This window comes from Glycine max, chromosome 15, assembly GCF_000004515.6.
Source record: "Glycine max cultivar Williams 82 chromosome 15, Glycine_max_v4.0, whole genome shotgun sequence".
Taxonomy (NCBI): domain Eukaryota; kingdom Viridiplantae; phylum Streptophyta; class Magnoliopsida; order Fabales; family Fabaceae; genus Glycine; species Glycine max.
Genome location: NC_038251.2, coordinates 12880215 through 12899401, shown reverse-complemented (window position 1 = coordinate 12899401; position 19187 = coordinate 12880215). Strand labels below are relative to the sequence as shown.

Genomic DNA, 19187 nt, shown 5'->3' with positions numbered 1-19187 from the left:
GCGAGATTTTGAAGTGAGTCCCGCATAACATGTTCTGGAATCTCAGCTTTCAGTTACTGGTTATGCTCTTTGCCTGGTTTGTGCATTGTTTTTTGTTTAATTTGTATTATTGTATATAGGTAATTGTGTATTTGAAAGTCATCATTTCAAGGTCTCAGATGTTATCATCAGTTACATTCAAACCTAATAGACCAGACGTGAAAAAGTTTATACTCTTTTAATTAACGCCTTTATATCTTTTTGTTTACAGACTCAAACATGTGATACCTTGACTGTTACCTAGCTTTAACAGTTACTATTGGAACTTTTTAAATCAATTTGATTGTATTAACAGTAAAAGGTGTGAACACAAAAACAAATAGGATTAACTTCCTTGTCAGAGAGCACTAGGCTTATAGAAGTAGTAGTGGGGCGAGAACGTAACGGCTTCCCCATCTTAGTCGTCTAATGCCATAATTTTTTTCATAATTCATCTGGTTTGCGTGTTTGACAGATATCAACAGCTAGGAATAAAAAGATTGAAATGAAAATAAAAGAAAAAAATTATGTATTGGATTTTCTCATTAACAAAAAATTAATCATTAACAACTAGTGTTTTCTACCGATAAAAGAAATAATTATTACATATATTACATTTATTAAAAAGTACAACAACAAAAACTAAAAAAGAATTAATTTAAAGAAGTTCACTAAATAATAATATGTTCATTTTATTAAATTTTTATCTGAACAATTAAGAGAGTTATAATTTCATTAATCATGTACTGAGCGTCCGCACCGCAATATTTCACTTCTGTCCCATTTAATATATGAGTGTAGGAAATAAACTATTCCTTTCATGAGGAAATAAAATCTATCCCTTAAATTATGTTAATATAATAGATTTCATTCGCGAGCATAGATAATTTTGCCGTGCTTAAATGCTCATGACAACAAAAAAGATTGTTATTAACTTATTATTTTAAAATTGAGCATGAAAATTGAAAACACACAGAAAGGGTAATGGAATTAATAATTATCAAATAAGAATTTGACAACAGGCAATAGCCTATATATTCAACTAATAGGACTGTTAAAATGGGTTGGTCATGGCATATGAAATCTTGTTATCTATTGAGTCAAGAGAGATGTTTATGTTGGTGAACTGAGTCGAACTAATTTAATTGTAGATTAAAAACTTAATAACCCAACCTTTGCAGTTTGGTTAAGTGAAAATGGCCAACGCACTTGTCTACTTTTCTAAAACAAAAATGAACTTTTTATTTTTAGAATTTTAAATCTAGATTATTGTCATTGATTAAATGTCTAAATTCAAGACTAAATATCTAAAGTCTTAACTTTCAAATTTTGTTAAATTCAAACGTACGTAAAAGTTTAGCCAAATTAAATAAGTAAATATAATTTTTATTGAGAGTAACAACGTTAAAAAATGAGCGAACCCTTATAATACAACACACATAGTTCGGCGATCACCACTGCCTGAACCGCCTGATGTGATGGGGGTAGGGTGGACGAGATTGTTTAAAAAAAACTTTCTTTTGTGACAAGCTTTTAGGGCAACACATGCCTCTCCCACAAAAGAGATCACATGGATTTGTTAGCTAGCAGAGAATAAGTTTAAGATTGACTTAGAAGATCGATGGTGGTATGTTAAAGCCTAATTGTTATACAGATGAGACTATTAATTCTATGAGAATTAATTATGGATGCCTAGGAGAGAGATGCTATAATTGTGAAACTGCTTGGGAAGTCTCACTTCTATACAATGCGGGATAGACTCTCAAGCTGATTTGGAAACTGCAGTTCGGAGGTATGAGTATAGTTGATGCTTGGACATGGATTTAATGGTAAAATTTGATGATCTTTTGGTGGACAGGGTGAAGGTTATCAATGGAGGTCCTTGGTTGGATGATATCTTTGATCACTACCTTGTGGTCCTGGCTTGGATTTCAGACTTTTTGTCATTTTTTTAATAGGAAGAAGTCGAAGACAGTGTCAGCACTAAACATTTTTAATGTTGTTTGTCATATTTTAATTCATTTATCATTAATTTTTCTAAAAAAATTCATTTATGCTAGTTTAATCATGTAACAATAAATGAAATTAAATTAAATATTGGGATAATATAATTCATTAATTTTATTCATATAATTATAAATGAAATGACGAGATTAAACATTAATTTTATTCATGAACTATAAATGAGATGTCATGTCAAGGTTAAACGTGTATATATATAATGAGATGTTAGATCAAATGTGTGTATATATATATATATACTAGTATACATAAGTTCATGACCATGATTAAGAGAGAGTTTTACTTTTGCAAATCAAATCTCTCTCTCTCTCCCGTCCATGGCTGCTAGATCAATCACAATCCCCACCATTGGTTTCAAAAATTAAATTCTATTAAGGAAGTGGGTATTATGTGTGTACATATATCACATGTCACAGGTATCAATATTATAGAGTAATGTTTATATTGGATTGACCTAATATTATAATTTCATGTCAATGATTTAGTTATCATGAACATGTTATTATTAATTATCAACATCTTATAATTGATGATTGAACCAAATTTTTTTATTTTAAAAAATATGATGATTAAATGTTTTTGTTTTTTTTATAGAAATACTCAAGTTGTGAATTGAATAAAATAGGAAGATGAAAATTATATTTTATCTTATTGTTTATAATATATATATCATCTAAAAAATATTCATTAATAGACTTCATTCCTTTTTGGAAGATATTATTAGTCTCATACAGAGTAGTTTAGAAAAAAAAAATTAACAAAAAGATTGATTCAGTTGATAAGAAATAAAATTAAACCCCATAAAGGTGTGGGTTTGATTCTCGTTATTGATGTAAGAACTTTATTGGTGAATGTTAACTCATTGACAAGTGTACTAATTTAATAATATTATATTTTAAAACGGTAAGATTAAGTATTGATTCCGTAAGGACTTTGTTTGTACTCAAGACGATGTATATCCAATTTTTGTACAATTAATGAATAGATTTAATAAGTCTAATTTGAGTTATTTTTGTAAATTAAACAAACGATACTATTCTAAACTATGATCAAGTAAGAAAAAAATAAACACTGGGATTGGCGAAAGATCGTGAACGCAAGAATTGAATATGTTGAGAATTTCCTATCAAAACTACTCTTGATTCGGTATAATTAATTTTTCTCTATTTAATATTATTCTAGTTATCATTTGAATCTATTAATTTACTCTAATCGTGATTCCTTATATGAAAGAGCTTAATTCTCCTAATTTCATTCTTAATCCCTCAAGAACTAAATTAGTGGAACCGCGTGACTAATGGAGATGCATACACGTGCTAAACAACCTTCTATTATCCCTAGCAATGAAGCATTTAGATGTTATTTTCGGTTCTAAGGATTACAAATATTTTCCATTGCCTAAATCCTAAACATGACATATGTATGGGTGATCAAGCCAAATACATGCAAATAAGCACAAAAAATACAATGAAATTGGAAATAACATTAAATAGATAATGATAGTCATTACATCAAGAGAATTTCGTGGAAAGCTCCCAACAATGAGTAGTTTAGCCTCTCATTATCATGAGAGGCTTAACTATACAAAGGAATAAAAATGTATGGAGGGATGGAAGGAAGATGGGTATGGAGGTAGGCAATGGTGCCTAATGGGTGCTTCTTTCTTCTTCCTCGAGCTCTAGGTTTTTCTTTTGGTTCTCCTCCAAAATGCCTCTTTTCCTTCTTGTTTCTCACTTAAAAGCCACTCTGGTATGAATTTTCACGATTTCACGCTAAGCGCGAGTAAGTAACTAAGCACTAAGTGCACAACACGCATTAAGCGAATCTTCACGAGAGTTCAAGTTCTCCAAGAAGTTTCCTCATGCTAAGCAAAGGCTTCCCACTAAGCGGCTTCAATGCGTTGAGTGATCCTGATGCGCTAAGCAAAAATCATTAGGCCTCAACTTCTCTTCTCATTCCTCGTATGTATTTCTACAAAACAAACACCACCAAAACAATATAAATCTAGCAGTTTAAGCATCTTCTACACAAGAACTCAGATGATGGCAAAATTCCAATTATTTACACAAAAAGAAGCAATGAAAGAGGAGAAATAAGATTATTCCTATATGTCTTAATTACATAATATGCTTATGCACATCAGTTATCAGTGAATAATTTATAAGTACTTTTGTAAATACAAAGATAAGGACGTGTATAGGTGGACTTCATTAGAATGCTAAAGTTGAATGTTAGTGTAAATATTGTGTAACCATTGATTAGAGGTAGGGTGGATTTGGGTTGTATCTCAACTATGGTAGTTCTGGTTCCTAATGTTTAATATAAATAAAATATTTTTTTCCTATTCATTTGTGGGCTTAAATAACTTTTTCGTTCCTAAAAAATATAGTCTTTTTTATTCCTTTAATTTGTTTTTTATTTTAGTTTGTGGTGTTAAGAAACAACATGAACTAACGGGGTAACAACAATGTAATAGGTTGCAGTAATCTACAAGTTCGATAAAACACTCATGCATTATTCTTTTTGGTAAACTATGTTTTTAAATCTCTCGTTAAATAGTTTGGCGACATCATCAATTGGTTTAAACAAATAAATCTTTATAAAGAAAGATTAATATATATATATATATAACTATGATGTTAAACTGTTTGATGATGTGACAAATCAATGGGTTGTCATCATTTAACTTTGTTACTTAATTATAGAGACTAAAACCTAAAAAAAACTTTAAAAAGCTAAAATCAAAACAAAAATCTTTAAAGGATTAAAATTAAAAAAAAATCATGTTTTATAAGAATCAAAAGATTATTTGAGCCTTGTATGAGTGTACTATCGGTATAATTTTCTAGTCATGCATGCAAACATAAAGGAGCCAAATGAGTTGTATGTACTTGATTATAAGGAGCCATTAGGAATTACTCCCTCCTAACTCAAATATAAAGTAAAATTAACAAATACATGTGTTAATTAGGTTTTGTTTGAGGTAGTTTTTAGTTGAATTTCAAAAAATTTATAAACAACAACTCCTTGTTAGTTTTAAAATTTGGCTTCTTTCTTCAATTTTTAGTTTAAAAATAAACTTATTTTAAAGTTTTTTATCCTATTAAAATTAGGTTATGAATATTTTTATTTGATGGTAAGAGCAATGACACCAATGATAATAACGATAGTGACAGGAACAATTATGGTGGAAGTGATAATGACAATAATGGTAATGATAGTAACAATCGAAAATGATATGTACTTTTTTAAAACTAAAAATTAAATTCATAAAACTCTTTTCTTGATTTTGAAAATAAATTTAAAAAATTTGAAAATGAGTTAAAAAGTCCTTTAAACTCTATTTTTGTCAAACATATTTTATTTTTAAAATTGTATTTGACAACCAAAAATTTAAAATTCGCAGCCCCTGAATGAACCCTAAGACTATGCACGATTAAACCTTTTTTAGTTTTGCAAATTTGGTTCTGACATTAATTTTTTTTCAACTTAAAACGCTCAATTTTTTTTTCAAATTGAATCAACTAAATTATGTTAAACTTTCTTCTGTTTAAAACATACTAACTATTTCATATTAATTTTCTCTCTTCAATTTCCAATCTTGTACTATAAAACCTTTAATGTTCACTATATTTTTTACTTTTAAATTTATTTTATTTCCTAAATTCATCATAAAAATCCTAAATATTTTGATATAAAACAATTGAAAGTTTCTCGTAAAAATATTGATGGCACAACTAATTTCATTACATTTTAAATTTTAATAAAATCAATTGATTAAAAAAATTAAAAACTAATATCACAAAATCCAAAATACAGGGACAAATTAAAAAAACAATTAAATCTAAAATATCAAAACATTTGAGCTCATTGCACTCAAATCAACAGAGTTAAGTATTTTGATTTATAAACAACGTTTAAATATATTTTTGGCTCCTCAAATTTGTATCATTTTTGTTTTTGGTTTCCTAAATTTTAATTTACTTTTAAAAAATGTTTTTTTAGTCTCTCTTGATTGATTTTTTTTTATTTTATAGTTTTGATGAACAATGTGGTAATTTTTTACTACACACATGAGGGGCTAAAAAAAAAAATTCCTCAAACTTGAACAACTAAAAAATGTAACTTTTAATATGTTAGTATGCCTACTTTTATTTTAAATTGTCTTATACCAGCATTGTGATAATTTGGATGGAATCGAGTTTGAATAATTAAATAAGATCTCATGTTAGAATTTTGTAGATAGAATAATGTAGTTGATAGAAAAAATCTTACTAAAATGTAATTAATCTTAATCAAATTTTCTGACTAAAATTAATTATCAATAAAATTGATAAATATTTTATATATAGGAGATAATTTGAGATAATCACAATACTGAGCAATATTTTTTAATCTTTGATAAATATCTACTTTTCATAATCCAATAATGAGGTCTAGTTTTGGAAGACTAAATCAATTTTAACTGTGATGAATTAATATGTTAGAAAGCGTGATTATCTAAAAGATACTTCTTTAAAATTATATATTGGCACCAAACTATGATGCAGTCAGATTGATATATTAAACTATCGATAACCAAATAATTACCTGCTGCTATACACAAAGGTTTTAAAAAAATGTCTACTGAGAGCTAACTTTTGAATGCATCTAAGGAGACAAAAATTTCTCACATAGGAAACAAAATCGTGCGTTGATGATATATGTAGCTGCATATATTATATTTAATAAGATCCTAGAAATCTTTACTCTTACATAATGTGATAGTTGATATGAAAAAAAGAAACGTTTTTCTTTAGCATTTTGTTGACATTTAGCCGTGGTTTATTTAATGAATCTTTCACACATTCATGAATTTATGCTATTTTAAAAACGCTCATTAATTGAAGAATAAATTTATACACTATATATAACAATTTTTCGACTGTACATGATATCTAAATAGATGTAACTAGGAGAATATTGACATTTTGACATCTACAATTACCGATTTGTACTCTTGTCAATCTAGCTAATTACACTGGGATGACATTATATATATATATATATATAGATAGATAGTTCACTAAGTCAGGATGTTGATCATCTCTGTGGATGACTCCTTTTTACTCTTGTTCCTGGTTGGAGCTAACCAGAGTCTAAAAGAATAAAAAAAAATCAATAAAATTTATCATTAATTTATATATAATGTGTTTCTAAGGTATTCCCGATGTATATTCCAATAAAGACATTTTGTTTTGAATTTTTTATTTTAAACTCTTTATTCATCAGTGCATTTAGCAAGACCCATATATGAATAGATACTGATAGTCTTGGTCAATGTAGCTAATTACACGAAGATGACATTATAAACTATACACATGCAAATATATAGTTCAACGACTCACAATGTGGATCATCTCAGTGGATGAATCATCACTACTATTCTTGTTCCTGGTTGGAGCTAATTTGTGTTCCCCCATTTGATTGTACTTGTAGATGCCACAAATATAAGAACAGAACCCCAAAATGCAGAGAAAAGTGGACACAACTTTGATTCCACCAAATGCATCTCTGAAGACCACAACCCCTCCTAACACATTCATGATCAACAAAAATGTCATGCAAATGCCCCCAGTCAATGAAGATGTCAGAAACACCATTCCTGCAGTTCCCATGAAACATAGCTGCCATGTCACCACATTTCCCATCACTGTCACCCAATAAACTCTGCTTCCTTTGTCAAACACCATTTGGCTCTCTACCTTCATCTCAGAGAATCCACCATCCCATGTCATGCCAACTATGGCCAATGCTGTTGCTGCAGCCTCCATTATCACTTGCATTTCCATCACCATTTGGTAGCAATTCACCTTCTTGTAAATCTTCTCCATCAGTGGCAAGTACAAGGCAAACATCAAGCCTGCGCCTATGGTGCAAAAGAATCCAATGAAGTAGTTCTTTTGGGTGAGCCCTTGTGGTCTCTCGTGGCTAGAGTCCAAGGCTAGGAGGATGGAACTTAGGGTGAGAAGGATCACACAATTCACGTTTGAAAAGGTTATTTCTTGCTTCACTATGATGACAGAGAAGAGAAGGTTGAAGAGTAGTTGGGAAGATAGCAAAAGGGCTGAGGTTGAAACGGGAAGGTATGAATTTCCCCATGAGAAGAAAAGATTGTTGAATCCTAACATAACACCGATTGAAATTGAGAGAATCAACATTCTTGGAGTGAAATCAGTGAAGGGTACCCTCTTGGTGAATTTAAAGAGATAAGGAACACAAATTGGGATCATCAAAAGAGGAAATCCTGCGGTTTGAACCCAAGTTGAAACCCATCTACTTGAACCATTGTGGGTGAAATAGTACTTAGAGAGCAAACTAGAAGAAAGTGAACCCACAAAGAGACATGCATAGTTAATCACAAAAAGGGGCATGTTGATGTTAATGTACCTCTTTTTAGTGCTACTGCTACCCTTTTGATCTGCATGCACCTGCATTGTTGTGTTGTCCATGGAAGAGACTAGATCTGCATGTGCTAATGCTTCTCCACCAGCTTCTAATTGATCAAAGAATTCAATTTCACTTGTATTGATCTTAATACAAGGACTCATGGTGATGTGTTGGGGACAGTGATTATGTAACCTCCTTGAATGTAAGAGACGAATTGAGGGTTGAAACAGATCAGTTGAAGTTATTCAGTTGCTTTCAGTGCTTGCCACCTTCACTGTGAATGTGAACCATCTGTCACCTCTGCGTGTAACTCTTACGTGTCAAGTGTATAGTCTTACATTTTTTTCCACATCTTTTGGATTATTAAATTAAAACTTTAAATATGTTTTTGATTTATATGAGTTTAATATTTTTTTAATTTATTTTTTTAATTTTAATTCTCGTAACTTTGTATGTTTTTTTACTATAAGATATTTTTTTATTTTTAATTTTCATAAATTTGTGTTATTTCAATTTAAGTGTCTGAAAATGTGAACTTGTGAGAGTATAAATATAAAAATTAAAATATCAAAGAAACTAAAATTAAAAAAACATAAATTTACAAAAATTATAAATAAAAAAACACCAAAAATTAAAATTAAAAAAATAAACTTACAACTAACTTACATAAATAAGAACATATTTAAACTTGGATCACAGTGGACCACATTCCAATAACAGGAGTTTTCGTAGAAAAGTATGATGTTGGAGTTAATTATTATGAACCAACTAATTAAGAAATGAGAAGAAGGTTCGGGCCATTTAAGAATGGTGATGAACAAGTATCATACTTATTTGGATAGATGTATGGATGATGATTTGTTGAAATAAAATATCACCTTCCATATAAAATTATTATTGATGTTTAAGGTTGATATATTTATATTAAGGAGTATTTAATAAATATAAGGTTTTAATATATTTATTTTAAAATGCTTTTATTTATTGATATAAAATATCATATTTAGTTTAAAATACTTTTATTGAATATAGAATATATTTTGTTGGAATGTATCTTAAATTGCAGGTATAACATTTTTTAAAAATTATTCTAAATAAAAAATAAGAATATATATAAACAATTAATAAAACTTAAAATTTGTATAACATCAATAAATTTAGAATAAGATAACCAAAACATCAATAATTTTCAAAGAGATTTAAGTCATACGAAAAAACCTAAGTCCACCACTAACTATACTTAGTGTCCTCTCAAATGTTTTTGAGAATAAATTATGTTTTTCATTCCTAAACTTTTTTGATATTTTTTATTTTAATTCTTAAAATTTTTGTTAGTAAATCAAAATAATTAAATTTTTTTATCCAAAGTTTTAGTCCTTTCATCAATTTGAACCGTTAAATGATGAGATATCATTAATTTTATTATTATTTTATGATGTGTGATTGTCATTTTTTTATAGTTAAAAATTTATAGAAAATGCATAGTAAAAAACATTTAAAAGTTATCAAACCCCAAGAAAAATATATAATGAAATCGCAATTTTATTGTGTCAGATTTTACACAACAAAATTGCGATTCAATTACATATTTTTTCTCAAAAAAATGAAATCATAAATCCGTTGTAGATACATATACAATAGAATTATAATTTTGTTGAGTAAGAAATAACCAGAAAAAAAAAAAAAACCACCACCAAAGACACATGTTGGGAAGGAGAGAGAAGGTGAATAAGGGTGGGTAAACGAGCCCAAGTCCATGGACTGGCCTGCGGGCCCGCGGTCTGCGTGGGTAGCGGACCATTTTTTTTAAACGATTCATGGTTATGTCATATTTTTGGGTCCACCCTGCTTAACCCCGCGAATTATGCGGGTTTGACCCGCAGGTCCATGGGTTGCCCGCATTAGGATTTTATTGCTTCAAATATGAAATCATTTGTTGTTGGAGATGTTTAAGTTTCATATTTTAGATTTATTGCTTGGATTTTCTTTTGTTAAGACATTATTTATTTTATTGATGTACTTGACTAATTGTTAAGATTTTATTTATATTTGTATTGAACTTAATTTGATTGTGTTATATTTTATTGAAATTGAAATTCTTTTAAAATTAGGTCCATGGATCGGCCCGTTTGACCCGCGGGGTCCGTGGGACGGGAGTGGACCAATTTATTTGGTTCGTGTAAGAATGCAGGGCGGACTGGTTCAATCCGCTACTAATGCGGGTGAACCTTACGAAGAACGGGCCAGCTCGCTTACCCACCCCTAGTTGGAAAGGGAAGGGAAGGAGGAGAGGGATTGAGAAGGAGAAGGATGGGGCCTTGTGTGCAAAGAGGGGGAAGAGATGGTGGGAGGTGCTAGGAAAGGAGGGTGAAGAGGGAGGGGTGGAGAATTTGAACGTGAGAACAAAAGAGACTTTTCACCAAATGATAGAGGCAAATAGTAAAAGTTGTAGAGCTAATAACAAATCCCTCTATTTCATAACAGATTTTATACGCATAAATATTGGTGGTCACCATTTGTTTCAACCATTGATTAAACAAAACAATAATGATAGCGGATGGATAGATGAGCCCAAATAGGCCCACAAAGGAGAAGTTTTGGCGGGAAGACGTTGGTTCCCTTTATACATTTCCCGCCACAGAGTAAGAGTAGCATTAGTTAGAGCGAGACAACACCTCAGAGAACCCAAATTCCGCGTCAAGAGGTTAGGGTTTGGCGTTTCTGCGAGAAGAAGAAGAGAGAGAGCAGAAGCAGCAATGGAAGCATACGGCGGCTTCATGGTCGACGAGAAAGCCGTTAGGGTTGAGAACGCTTTCCTTGATTTCCTCAAAAGGTTCTCTTCTTCGTCACTGTCTTCTTGTTCTTTCTTTTTTCACGTTTAAAATAAATAACTAACATTGTAGCGGAATTAGCAGCTTCAAGTCTAGTAGCCAGCGGAACGAACTTTATTACGAAGCGGAGATCGAATTGATGAAGAGCAATGAATCCAACACCATGTTCATCGATTTCGACCACGTCATCAGATTCAGCGACCTCCTCCAGCAAACCATCTCCGATGAATACTTGAGGTTTCTATTTATCTCTCAAAACCCTAAAATAATTTTTTGAGAATTTGGAGCACTGAGACTTGTTTTCTGTGTTTATTATTGTAGATTTGAACCTTATTTGAAGAACGCTTGCAAGCGGTTTGTTATGGATCTCAAGCCATCACTTGTGTCCGACGATAGCCCTGACAAGGACATCAATATTGCCTTCTATAACATGCCCATTGTTAAAAGGTCTATGGTTTTTCCTATACAATGTTTACTCAGTCTTGGTTAATTGTTTTTTTTTTTTAATTTATTGGTTGAGTTGAATTTTAATCGAAATTGAATGTCTTGGTGTTTCAATTTGCTATGAGTAAATTCTAAGTGGAATTAATCATGGGCAATTGGTTTGCTGACAAATTTACTTTCTTGCAGGTTAAGGGAATTGGGTACATCAGAGATCGGAAGGCTTGTGTCTGTGACAGGAGTGGTGACGAGGACGAGTGAGGTTCGACCTGAACTTCTCCATGGGACTTTCAAGTGCCTGGAATGCGGTGGTGTTATAAAGAATGTTGAACAGCAATTCAAGTATACTGAGGTGGTTAAAAGATGAATATTATGTTCAAGTTTTGATTCTTGTCATGTTTGATCATTATCATGTTATGTTTATGTTTGGAGTTTGGACTTCATTATAATTCATTGTTAGTTGCCATTTACTGTGTATTTTGGTTTCTATTTTACTATTCCCATCCTGATGTTATACAACACTGCAGCCAACAATCTGCGCAAATGCGACCTGTAGCAATCGAACAAGGTGGGTACTGCTGCGCCAAGAGAGCAAATTTGCTGATTGGCAGAGGGTCAGAATGCAGGAGACGTCCAAAGAGATACCTGCAGGCTCTCTTCCTAGGTCATTGGACATTATTCTTCGTCATGAGATTGTGGAACATGCCAGAGCTGGTGACACGTGAGACTTCTCTTGCCCCAAATTACCTTGAACTGGTCAAATTATAGTGGCTCTTTTGATTGTCAGAATTTGAAGATCAGAATAACCAATCACATTCTATCTATCTGTAGGGTGATTTTCACTGGTACTGTAGTTGTTATACCTGACATAATGGCATTGGCATCTCCGGGAGAGAGATCAGAGTGCCGCCGTGATGCTTCTCAACGCAAGGGTTCTACAGCTGGAAATGAAGGTGTGAGTGGTCTTAAGGCTCTAGGAGTCAGAGACCTCAACTATCGTCTAGCTTTTATTGCCAACTCTGCTCAGGTTGGTTATTTGTATCTCGTTAATGGCATGTTCATGTGATGTGATATTGATTTTGTAATAGATGTGGTTTTTGAATGATTTCTTTCAGATTTGTGATGGTAGAAGAGAAATAGACATCAGGAATAGAAAGAAGGATGTTGATGAAGACAATCAACAGTTTACTGTAAGTTTCATGGTGCACTCCATCTATATCCACTATAACGTCATTCATTTGGTTTAGATTCTATATTGCCAGGTTTTGTGACTGGTGTTAACTCTATTATGAAGCATGTTGAATATTTATCTTGATGTGAAGAGCAGTAGTTTTGCTTTAATCATTAACTGAGCATCACATGTGGTTTCCATTTGATTTAATCAATTTAAACATTTTAGGTTGATTGCTATTCTGCATATCTTTCCCCAATATTTATCAATGTATGTTCAATATGCAAAACTGGTTGGATTTTTTGGTTCATTTACTTTTCTTTTCAATGTCTGCTGTAGTTCTTGATTTTATCATTTTTCTCCACTCCACATAGTGCTCTTGGTTAGTTTTCCACCATATATTTGAAAAGGATAATTAACCCCATATTTATTTGCCTGGGTGATTTGACAGGATCAGGAACTGGAAGAAATTAAACGGATGAGGAGCACACCAGATTTTTTCACCAAACTTGTTGAAAGCATTGCTCCAACTGTTTTTGGTCATCCAGATATAAAGAGAGCTATCCTTCTTATGCTTTTGGGTGGTGTGCACAAATTTACTCATGAAGGCATCAACCTCAGAGGAGACATAAACGTTTGTGTTGTTGGAGATCCCAGCTGTGCAAAATCTCAATTTCTTAAGTACTCCTCTTTTTCCTTTTGTTGGTTACTTTATACTGGTTTATGCACATTGAATGGTTAATTATGCTAGTTTATCGTTGCAGGTATACTTCAGGCATAGTTCCAAGATCTGTGTATACATCTGGAAAATCATCATCTGCTGCTGGCTTGACTGCAACCGTTGCCAAGGAACCAGAAACTGGGGAGTTTTGTATTGAGGTCAATAGTCTGTCTCTTTTGTACTTGTATAAAAATTAGTTGCACTCTCAATCAAGGCATCTGTATTATTCCAAGCTCCTGACAATTTGCAAGCTTTTTATTTTTGGTTATCTTGGTTTTATTGTGACATGTTTATGTTTTAGTGAATTTAAAATGTTAAAATGTGTTACATTTCCTAGTTTGAGATACTTTACTAGTGCAACTATTCATCCCTGTTACTTGTTAAAGCAATTAGCAGTACTAGAAACTGCTTTAGCTTGAAATTACTCCCTGGACAAAATGAATCAAGAAATAATAAAATGTTACATACACACAGAACTAAATTAGAGCATGTATTTTACTCCTCTATTTCACATCAATATGTGCTGCATTTGTCTACCCATCTTGGATTGTGAGTTATAGTCATGCCAAATAGTGTTATGTTGCAATGAGGATTTTGCATTTAACAACTCATGCATAGAGTAGCATAGAAACTATTTATGAAACAAGAATTTTGCATTTAACAACTCATACAGTGTAGCATAACTATTTATGAAACACGACTAGAAGATACTGTATGAGTAAGTATTGAGTAGGACAGAAAGGAGGATTTAATATGTTTGGGTGCTGCATAATCATAATTGTCTGATTTGCGTAATATTTACATGTCTACCGGTTTTTTATATGGTAAAATCTTGTTTTCAGGCTGGTGCTTTGATGCTTGCAGACAATGGCATTTGCTGCATTGATGAATTTGACAAGATGGACATCAGAGATCAGGTAAGAGGCATATTTTTTTTACCTGTAGTACATCCAATGATATGGATTGGCTGGTATCTCATATTTGATGGGATTGTAGGTTGCAATTCATGAGGCAATGGAACAGCAGACTATTAGTATCACAAAAGCAGGAATACAAGCAACACTTAATGCTCGTACTTCCATTCTTGCTGCTGCCAATCCTGCTGGGGGACGCTATGATAAATCTAAACCACTTAAGGTAAAATGTTCTGTTACCTGGTTATGGATTACCTTGCCATTTAGTACAACTTGGCCTAATTGCTTTTTTTTCCTTTTCTTTTTTCAGTACAATGTGGCCCTTCCACCAGCTATACTTTCAAGGTTTGATCTCGTATATGTTATGATTGACGACCCAGACGATCAGACAGACTACCACATAGCTCATCATATTGTGAGAGTTCATCAAAAGCGTGAAGGTGCTCTGGCTCCAGCATTCACTACAGCAGAACTGAAGCGTTATATAGCTTATGCAAAAACTCTTAAACCAAAGGTTAATGACTCTTTTGGATGAAGTGCTTTCCTAAATGAGGATAATTTTTGCCCTTGAGCTTCTTTCTTATTTATTTAGCCCGATTAATGCAGCTCTCGCCCGATGCCAGAAAACTATTGGTAGACTCTTATGTTGCTCTCCGTAGAGGTGATACAAATCCTGGGAGTAGGGTTGCATACCGTATGACAGTTAGGCAGTTGGAGGCATTAATCAGACTGTCAGAGGCCATTGCACGGTGTCATTTGGACAATGAGGTGCTTTAAGTTTCAGAGGCTTATTATATGCATTGATTGTATATTTTCTTTATTTGATCTAAAAAACATTTGGTATCAGGTACAACCTCGTCATGTTCGTCTAGCAGTAAAACTGCTGAAAACTTCCATAATAAGGTACAAAGATATTTCTTGCTGATCTTTTTTAGTTTTTATTTTGGGACATAGTTTTTGGTGATAATTTATTTTACTTTTTCCTGCAGTGTGGAATCCAGTGAGATTGATCTGTCTGAGTTTCAAGAACAAAACCACGATGATGGTGCAGGTGGTGGCAATGAAAATGATAATAATAGAGATGCTAATTATCAAGAGGGGAATGATACAGCGCAGCAAGCTGCTGGAAATGGTAATGATCAAGTGGGAAACGATGCAGCTCAGCAAGCCACTGGAAATAATGGTAAAGTGCCGCCCAATTTTACCTTGAAAGCATCTCTTGATTAAGCTTAGTTATGCATTGGTTTAATTATCTTGCAGGAAATCCAGCAGATGGATCTAAACCCCAAGTGAGAAAACTCATTATGAGTGATGAATATTATCAGAGAGTTACCAGCGCCCTTATTATGCGTCTAAGACAGCATGAAGAGGCTGTTGTGCAAGGTGGTCACTTGAAACTATTGTTATTTATTATTGAACTTCTTTTTTTCTGAAAAGCAAAAGAAATATTATTGATAATTCAATTCCAAGCAAGCACAAGAAGTGCAAATTGGAACAAAAACAAATTACAACCTTGAGGTTTATACTGCCCTTCCCACCTACAGAAATCAACAGATATACATAATAAGCCCCATCCCCTACCAAAGCCATTTGTCCTAACCCCATTACATTTTAATACATGTCTTAACATAAGCCCTCCAAACATACAATGACAGCAAAGCTACATTTGAAATAACCCAAAACAGCACATGCACCCATCCCAAATTGCTTCTGATGCATTTCCTAATGAATTGAATCCAGAAACGTTTACATCTCCTCCACACACCTGCTGTTGATTTTTATCACAGAACATAAGGCTTATTTTATTTTCATCTCATGATTCCCAAGTATTTCAGCAGTCCCACCTTGCTCATATTTTTATAATATTCAGAAAACATAATTGAGCACTTGTATTCAACTGTTTGGTTTTTCACATGTCAACCACCTCAACATTCTGCTTCCCACCTCAATTTATTGGACCATAACCTTCTTTTGCACACTCACCATTTGTAGTAATGCCGCTGTAGGCAAGACACAATTAACCAAGTAACAACAGCTCTAATATATGCCAAATTGTTATTTAATTTCTGAATACCATTATAGTTAAATGCTCAATTACTCAGGTATTGGACCTGTATACTTTATTCATGTTCTGAAACTCTAAATCCCCTTTGTCACATGTACATCAAGATTTGTTAACTAACTTTTTGGTAGGGATATTAGATGTATCCAATGCAATCTATTATATTGAAAAATGGATTTTCTCTGGACTTGTTAATTACAGGAGACGGTTTGTCTGGGATGAGGCAAAAAGATTTGATTCAATGGTACGTAGACCAACAAAATGAGAGAAACAACTACAGTTCGATGGATGAGGTGCAAGCTGAAATTTCCAAAATTAAAGCTATTATAGAGGTATATTTTTGTTGAAGAGTGTTAGCAACACACCCTAACACATTCTTTCTAGAACTTCATCTTATCGGTTAAAATTTATTGAAATTGTTATTTTTATTTTGCATCCTTCCAAGAATTTAAAATATATTGGCAGACATGTAAATGTTAAATATATGAAACACTTTGTACTGCAGAGCTTAATTCGGAGAGAGGGCCATTTGATAGTTGTAGATAATGGGGAAGCCGCGGCAGCAGCAGCAGAACCCCCAGGCGCACCAAGAAATTACCGAATTTTAGCAGTGGCTCCTAATTATGTCATTGATTGAGAGCCCAAGGGTGAAAGAAATTTGGAAATCACTTCATTTTATTCATTTAAAGTTATTACAGTGACCCAATGGTTGACTATCTTGAGCTGCAAATTGGTTCCTTATCTGTTGACTGTTTATAGTACTAGAAAACTGATGATGGCCTAATATATAATGCATTTGTATTTAGAGTATATTTTGTTCATTATTTATCGGTCCTTGTCATCATCTTTTTTCTACTGAAGAGAGACTTGAAGAAGTTTGACTGTTTGCAAATTAGACACCTTTACACGTGCTGATAGAGTTTAATTAATTACTTGTTCTCTTTTCTATGTCCAGTTGAATTTATTGTTGTGAATAATATTATACTCCATCCACTTCAAAATAGGTGACATTTGAAATATTTTCATAAATTAAGGATGGGTTAATTAAGTTTTTACTCCTTCAAGTTTTTTAAGCTTTCAAATTTTAATCTCAATTTTTTTTAGAACTTTTAGTCTTTTATTATTTTTGTTTATCACTTTTAGTTCCTTTAAATTCTTTTGTTTATTTTTAGTTTTTTATTTATTTTTATTGTTTAAAATTAGTATCAAATATAAAATAAATGAGGGATTAAATATGGATTAATTTTGAGTAATAAAAATAAATAAGAGACTAATAATGGATAAAAATAAAATTAAAGGGATTAAAAATTATCAAAAAAAATTTGAAGGACTAAAAATTGGAATATGAAAAATTTGAGGTGCTAAAATCTTAATTAACCCATTAAGTAAAGTAAGAAGTAGCTTGTTAAAATAAAATTTTAATAAATAGTTGATTCTATATTTGGAACAAAATTAGAAAAAAAATGTCACTTAATATACATAGACAACAAAAATTCACTTAAAATGGAAGCATTAATGATGAACGATTTAATGGGAACCAGATTTAGTGGAATGTTTTTTGGTTAGAAGGCCTCATTTTTGTCGTAACTCAATAGACAGGAAAAATCACTGAGCTCTAGCAACTTATGTTAATAAATCAAAATTATGCCGTTAAAATTTGAAAACTTTTGAAGAAATTTTTTTAAAATTAACAAATTCATTGACAATGTTATAAAAAGAATTACATTTTCAATGCATTTTAAATTAAAATCTTAATATAACTAATTTCAGTGAATACATGTTTTTTTTTTTTTGCCTAACTAGGTTATTGCTAATGTTATATACCTTACCTAATTATTTATCTGGTCTCAAATACTTTAGAAGCCTTATATTAATTATAATTCGGTCTTTTAAGAAATTAAAAGAGGTACAATTATAAAATATTAAAATACATTTCATAATTAATCATATTTTGATTGTTACTTACAAAATAAAGAATCAGGAGTTTAAAACTAATATGCTATATTATTGTAAGTATCTTGATGCAACTTTAAACTAGTATTGAACTCTTTTGTCACCCTTCTAACACTAGTGCTTAAATTTTAGGTACACCAAAAAAATAATTACACTCTAAACTGTTGTTGACATTTTCGACTCTCTTGAATGAGGGTCATTTTCAGCCTATCACTTGTGTAGATCTAATTTTTTATTTTTATTTTTTTAACAATTACTTAGAATTTGGGTCCCTTGGTTTAACAAGAGTAATTTTCTTTTTTCTTTTTACAATTGTTGGCAATATACTTTTTAATAAACTTTATTAAAAATTATAAAATTAGAAGACACTCGAGAAATGAGATTTATTAAAGTTTATGATTTTAATAAATTTCTATAAATAATAGAGAAAATATTTACAAGAATAGCTATCAAAATTGGTCTTCTAATTCGAGCCAGACGGCGCTCATAAAATGATAGCTTAAAAAACTAGGCAAGTTAGGTTGCACAGAAATTAGGCTCTTGCTATTTACATTCCATTTTCCCTAAGTACACCACTGATTTCCTAATTACACCCCCAATTTTCCTTAGTACAGCCCTGTACCCC

At 31.8% G+C, this 19187-nt stretch overlaps 2 protein-coding genes across 4 annotated transcripts; one reads left to right on the top strand and one right to left on the bottom strand.

Moving 5' to 3' along the window:
• Positions 1-7275: 7275 nt before the first annotated feature.
• LOC100795574 (probable purine permease 4) lies at positions 7276-8724 on the bottom strand. Of its 2 annotated transcripts, XM_026125644.2 has the most exons (2): positions 8470-8724; positions 7276-8355 (listed from the first exon to the last, which is right to left on the bottom strand). In XM_026125644.2, the coding sequence occupies exons 1-2, from the start codon at positions 8628-8630 to the stop codon at positions 7416-7418; spliced, it is 1101 nt and encodes a 366-aa protein (XP_025981429.1). In that variant the 5' UTR covers positions 8631-8724; the 3' UTR covers positions 7276-7415. The 2 variants fall into 2 exon arrangements, with proteins under 2 accessions (XP_025981429.1, XP_003547401.1); XM_003547353.5 differs by having other exon boundaries at positions 7276-8721.
• Positions 8725-11056: 2332 nt separating this feature from the next.
• On the top strand, positions 11057-17538 carry LOC100787290 (DNA replication licensing factor MCM6). Of its 2 annotated transcripts, none has more exons than XM_006597687.4 (18): positions 11057-11302; positions 11385-11537; positions 11622-11747; positions 11931-12093; positions 12269-12462; positions 12573-12768; positions 12857-12931; positions 13364-13593; positions 13677-13791; positions 14476-14550; positions 14630-14770; positions 14858-15061; positions 15154-15315; positions 15395-15450; positions 15537-15730; positions 15820-15930; positions 16811-16941; positions 17115-17538. In XM_006597687.4, the coding sequence occupies exons 1-18, from the start codon at positions 11226-11228 to the stop codon at positions 17244-17246; spliced, it is 2535 nt and encodes an 844-aa protein (XP_006597750.1). In that variant the 5' UTR covers positions 11057-11225; the 3' UTR covers positions 17247-17538. The 2 variants fall into 2 exon arrangements, with proteins under 2 accessions (XP_006597750.1, XP_006597749.1); XM_006597686.4 differs by having other exon boundaries at positions 11063-11302; positions 15808-15930.
• Positions 17539-19187: the final 1649 nt, after the last annotated feature.

Excerpts from the sequence above, each read along its gene's own strand:
- LOC100795574 (XM_003547353.5), bottom strand. The coding sequence starts at position 8,630 with ATGAGTCCTTGTATTAAGATCAATACAAGTGAAATTGAATTCTTTGAT.
- LOC100787290 (XM_006597686.4), top strand. The coding sequence starts at position 11,226 with ATGGAAGCATACGGCGGCTTCATGGTCGACGAGAAAGCCGTTAGGGTT. Across the intron at positions 12,463-12,572 it reads CATGCCAGAGCTGGTGACAC|GGTGATTTTCACTGGTACTG; the intron begins GTGAGACTTCTC and ends ATCTATCTGTAG. Across the intron at positions 16,942-17,114 it reads AAATTAAAGCTATTATAGAG|AGCTTAATTCGGAGAGAGGG; the intron begins GTATATTTTTGT and ends TTTGTACTGCAG.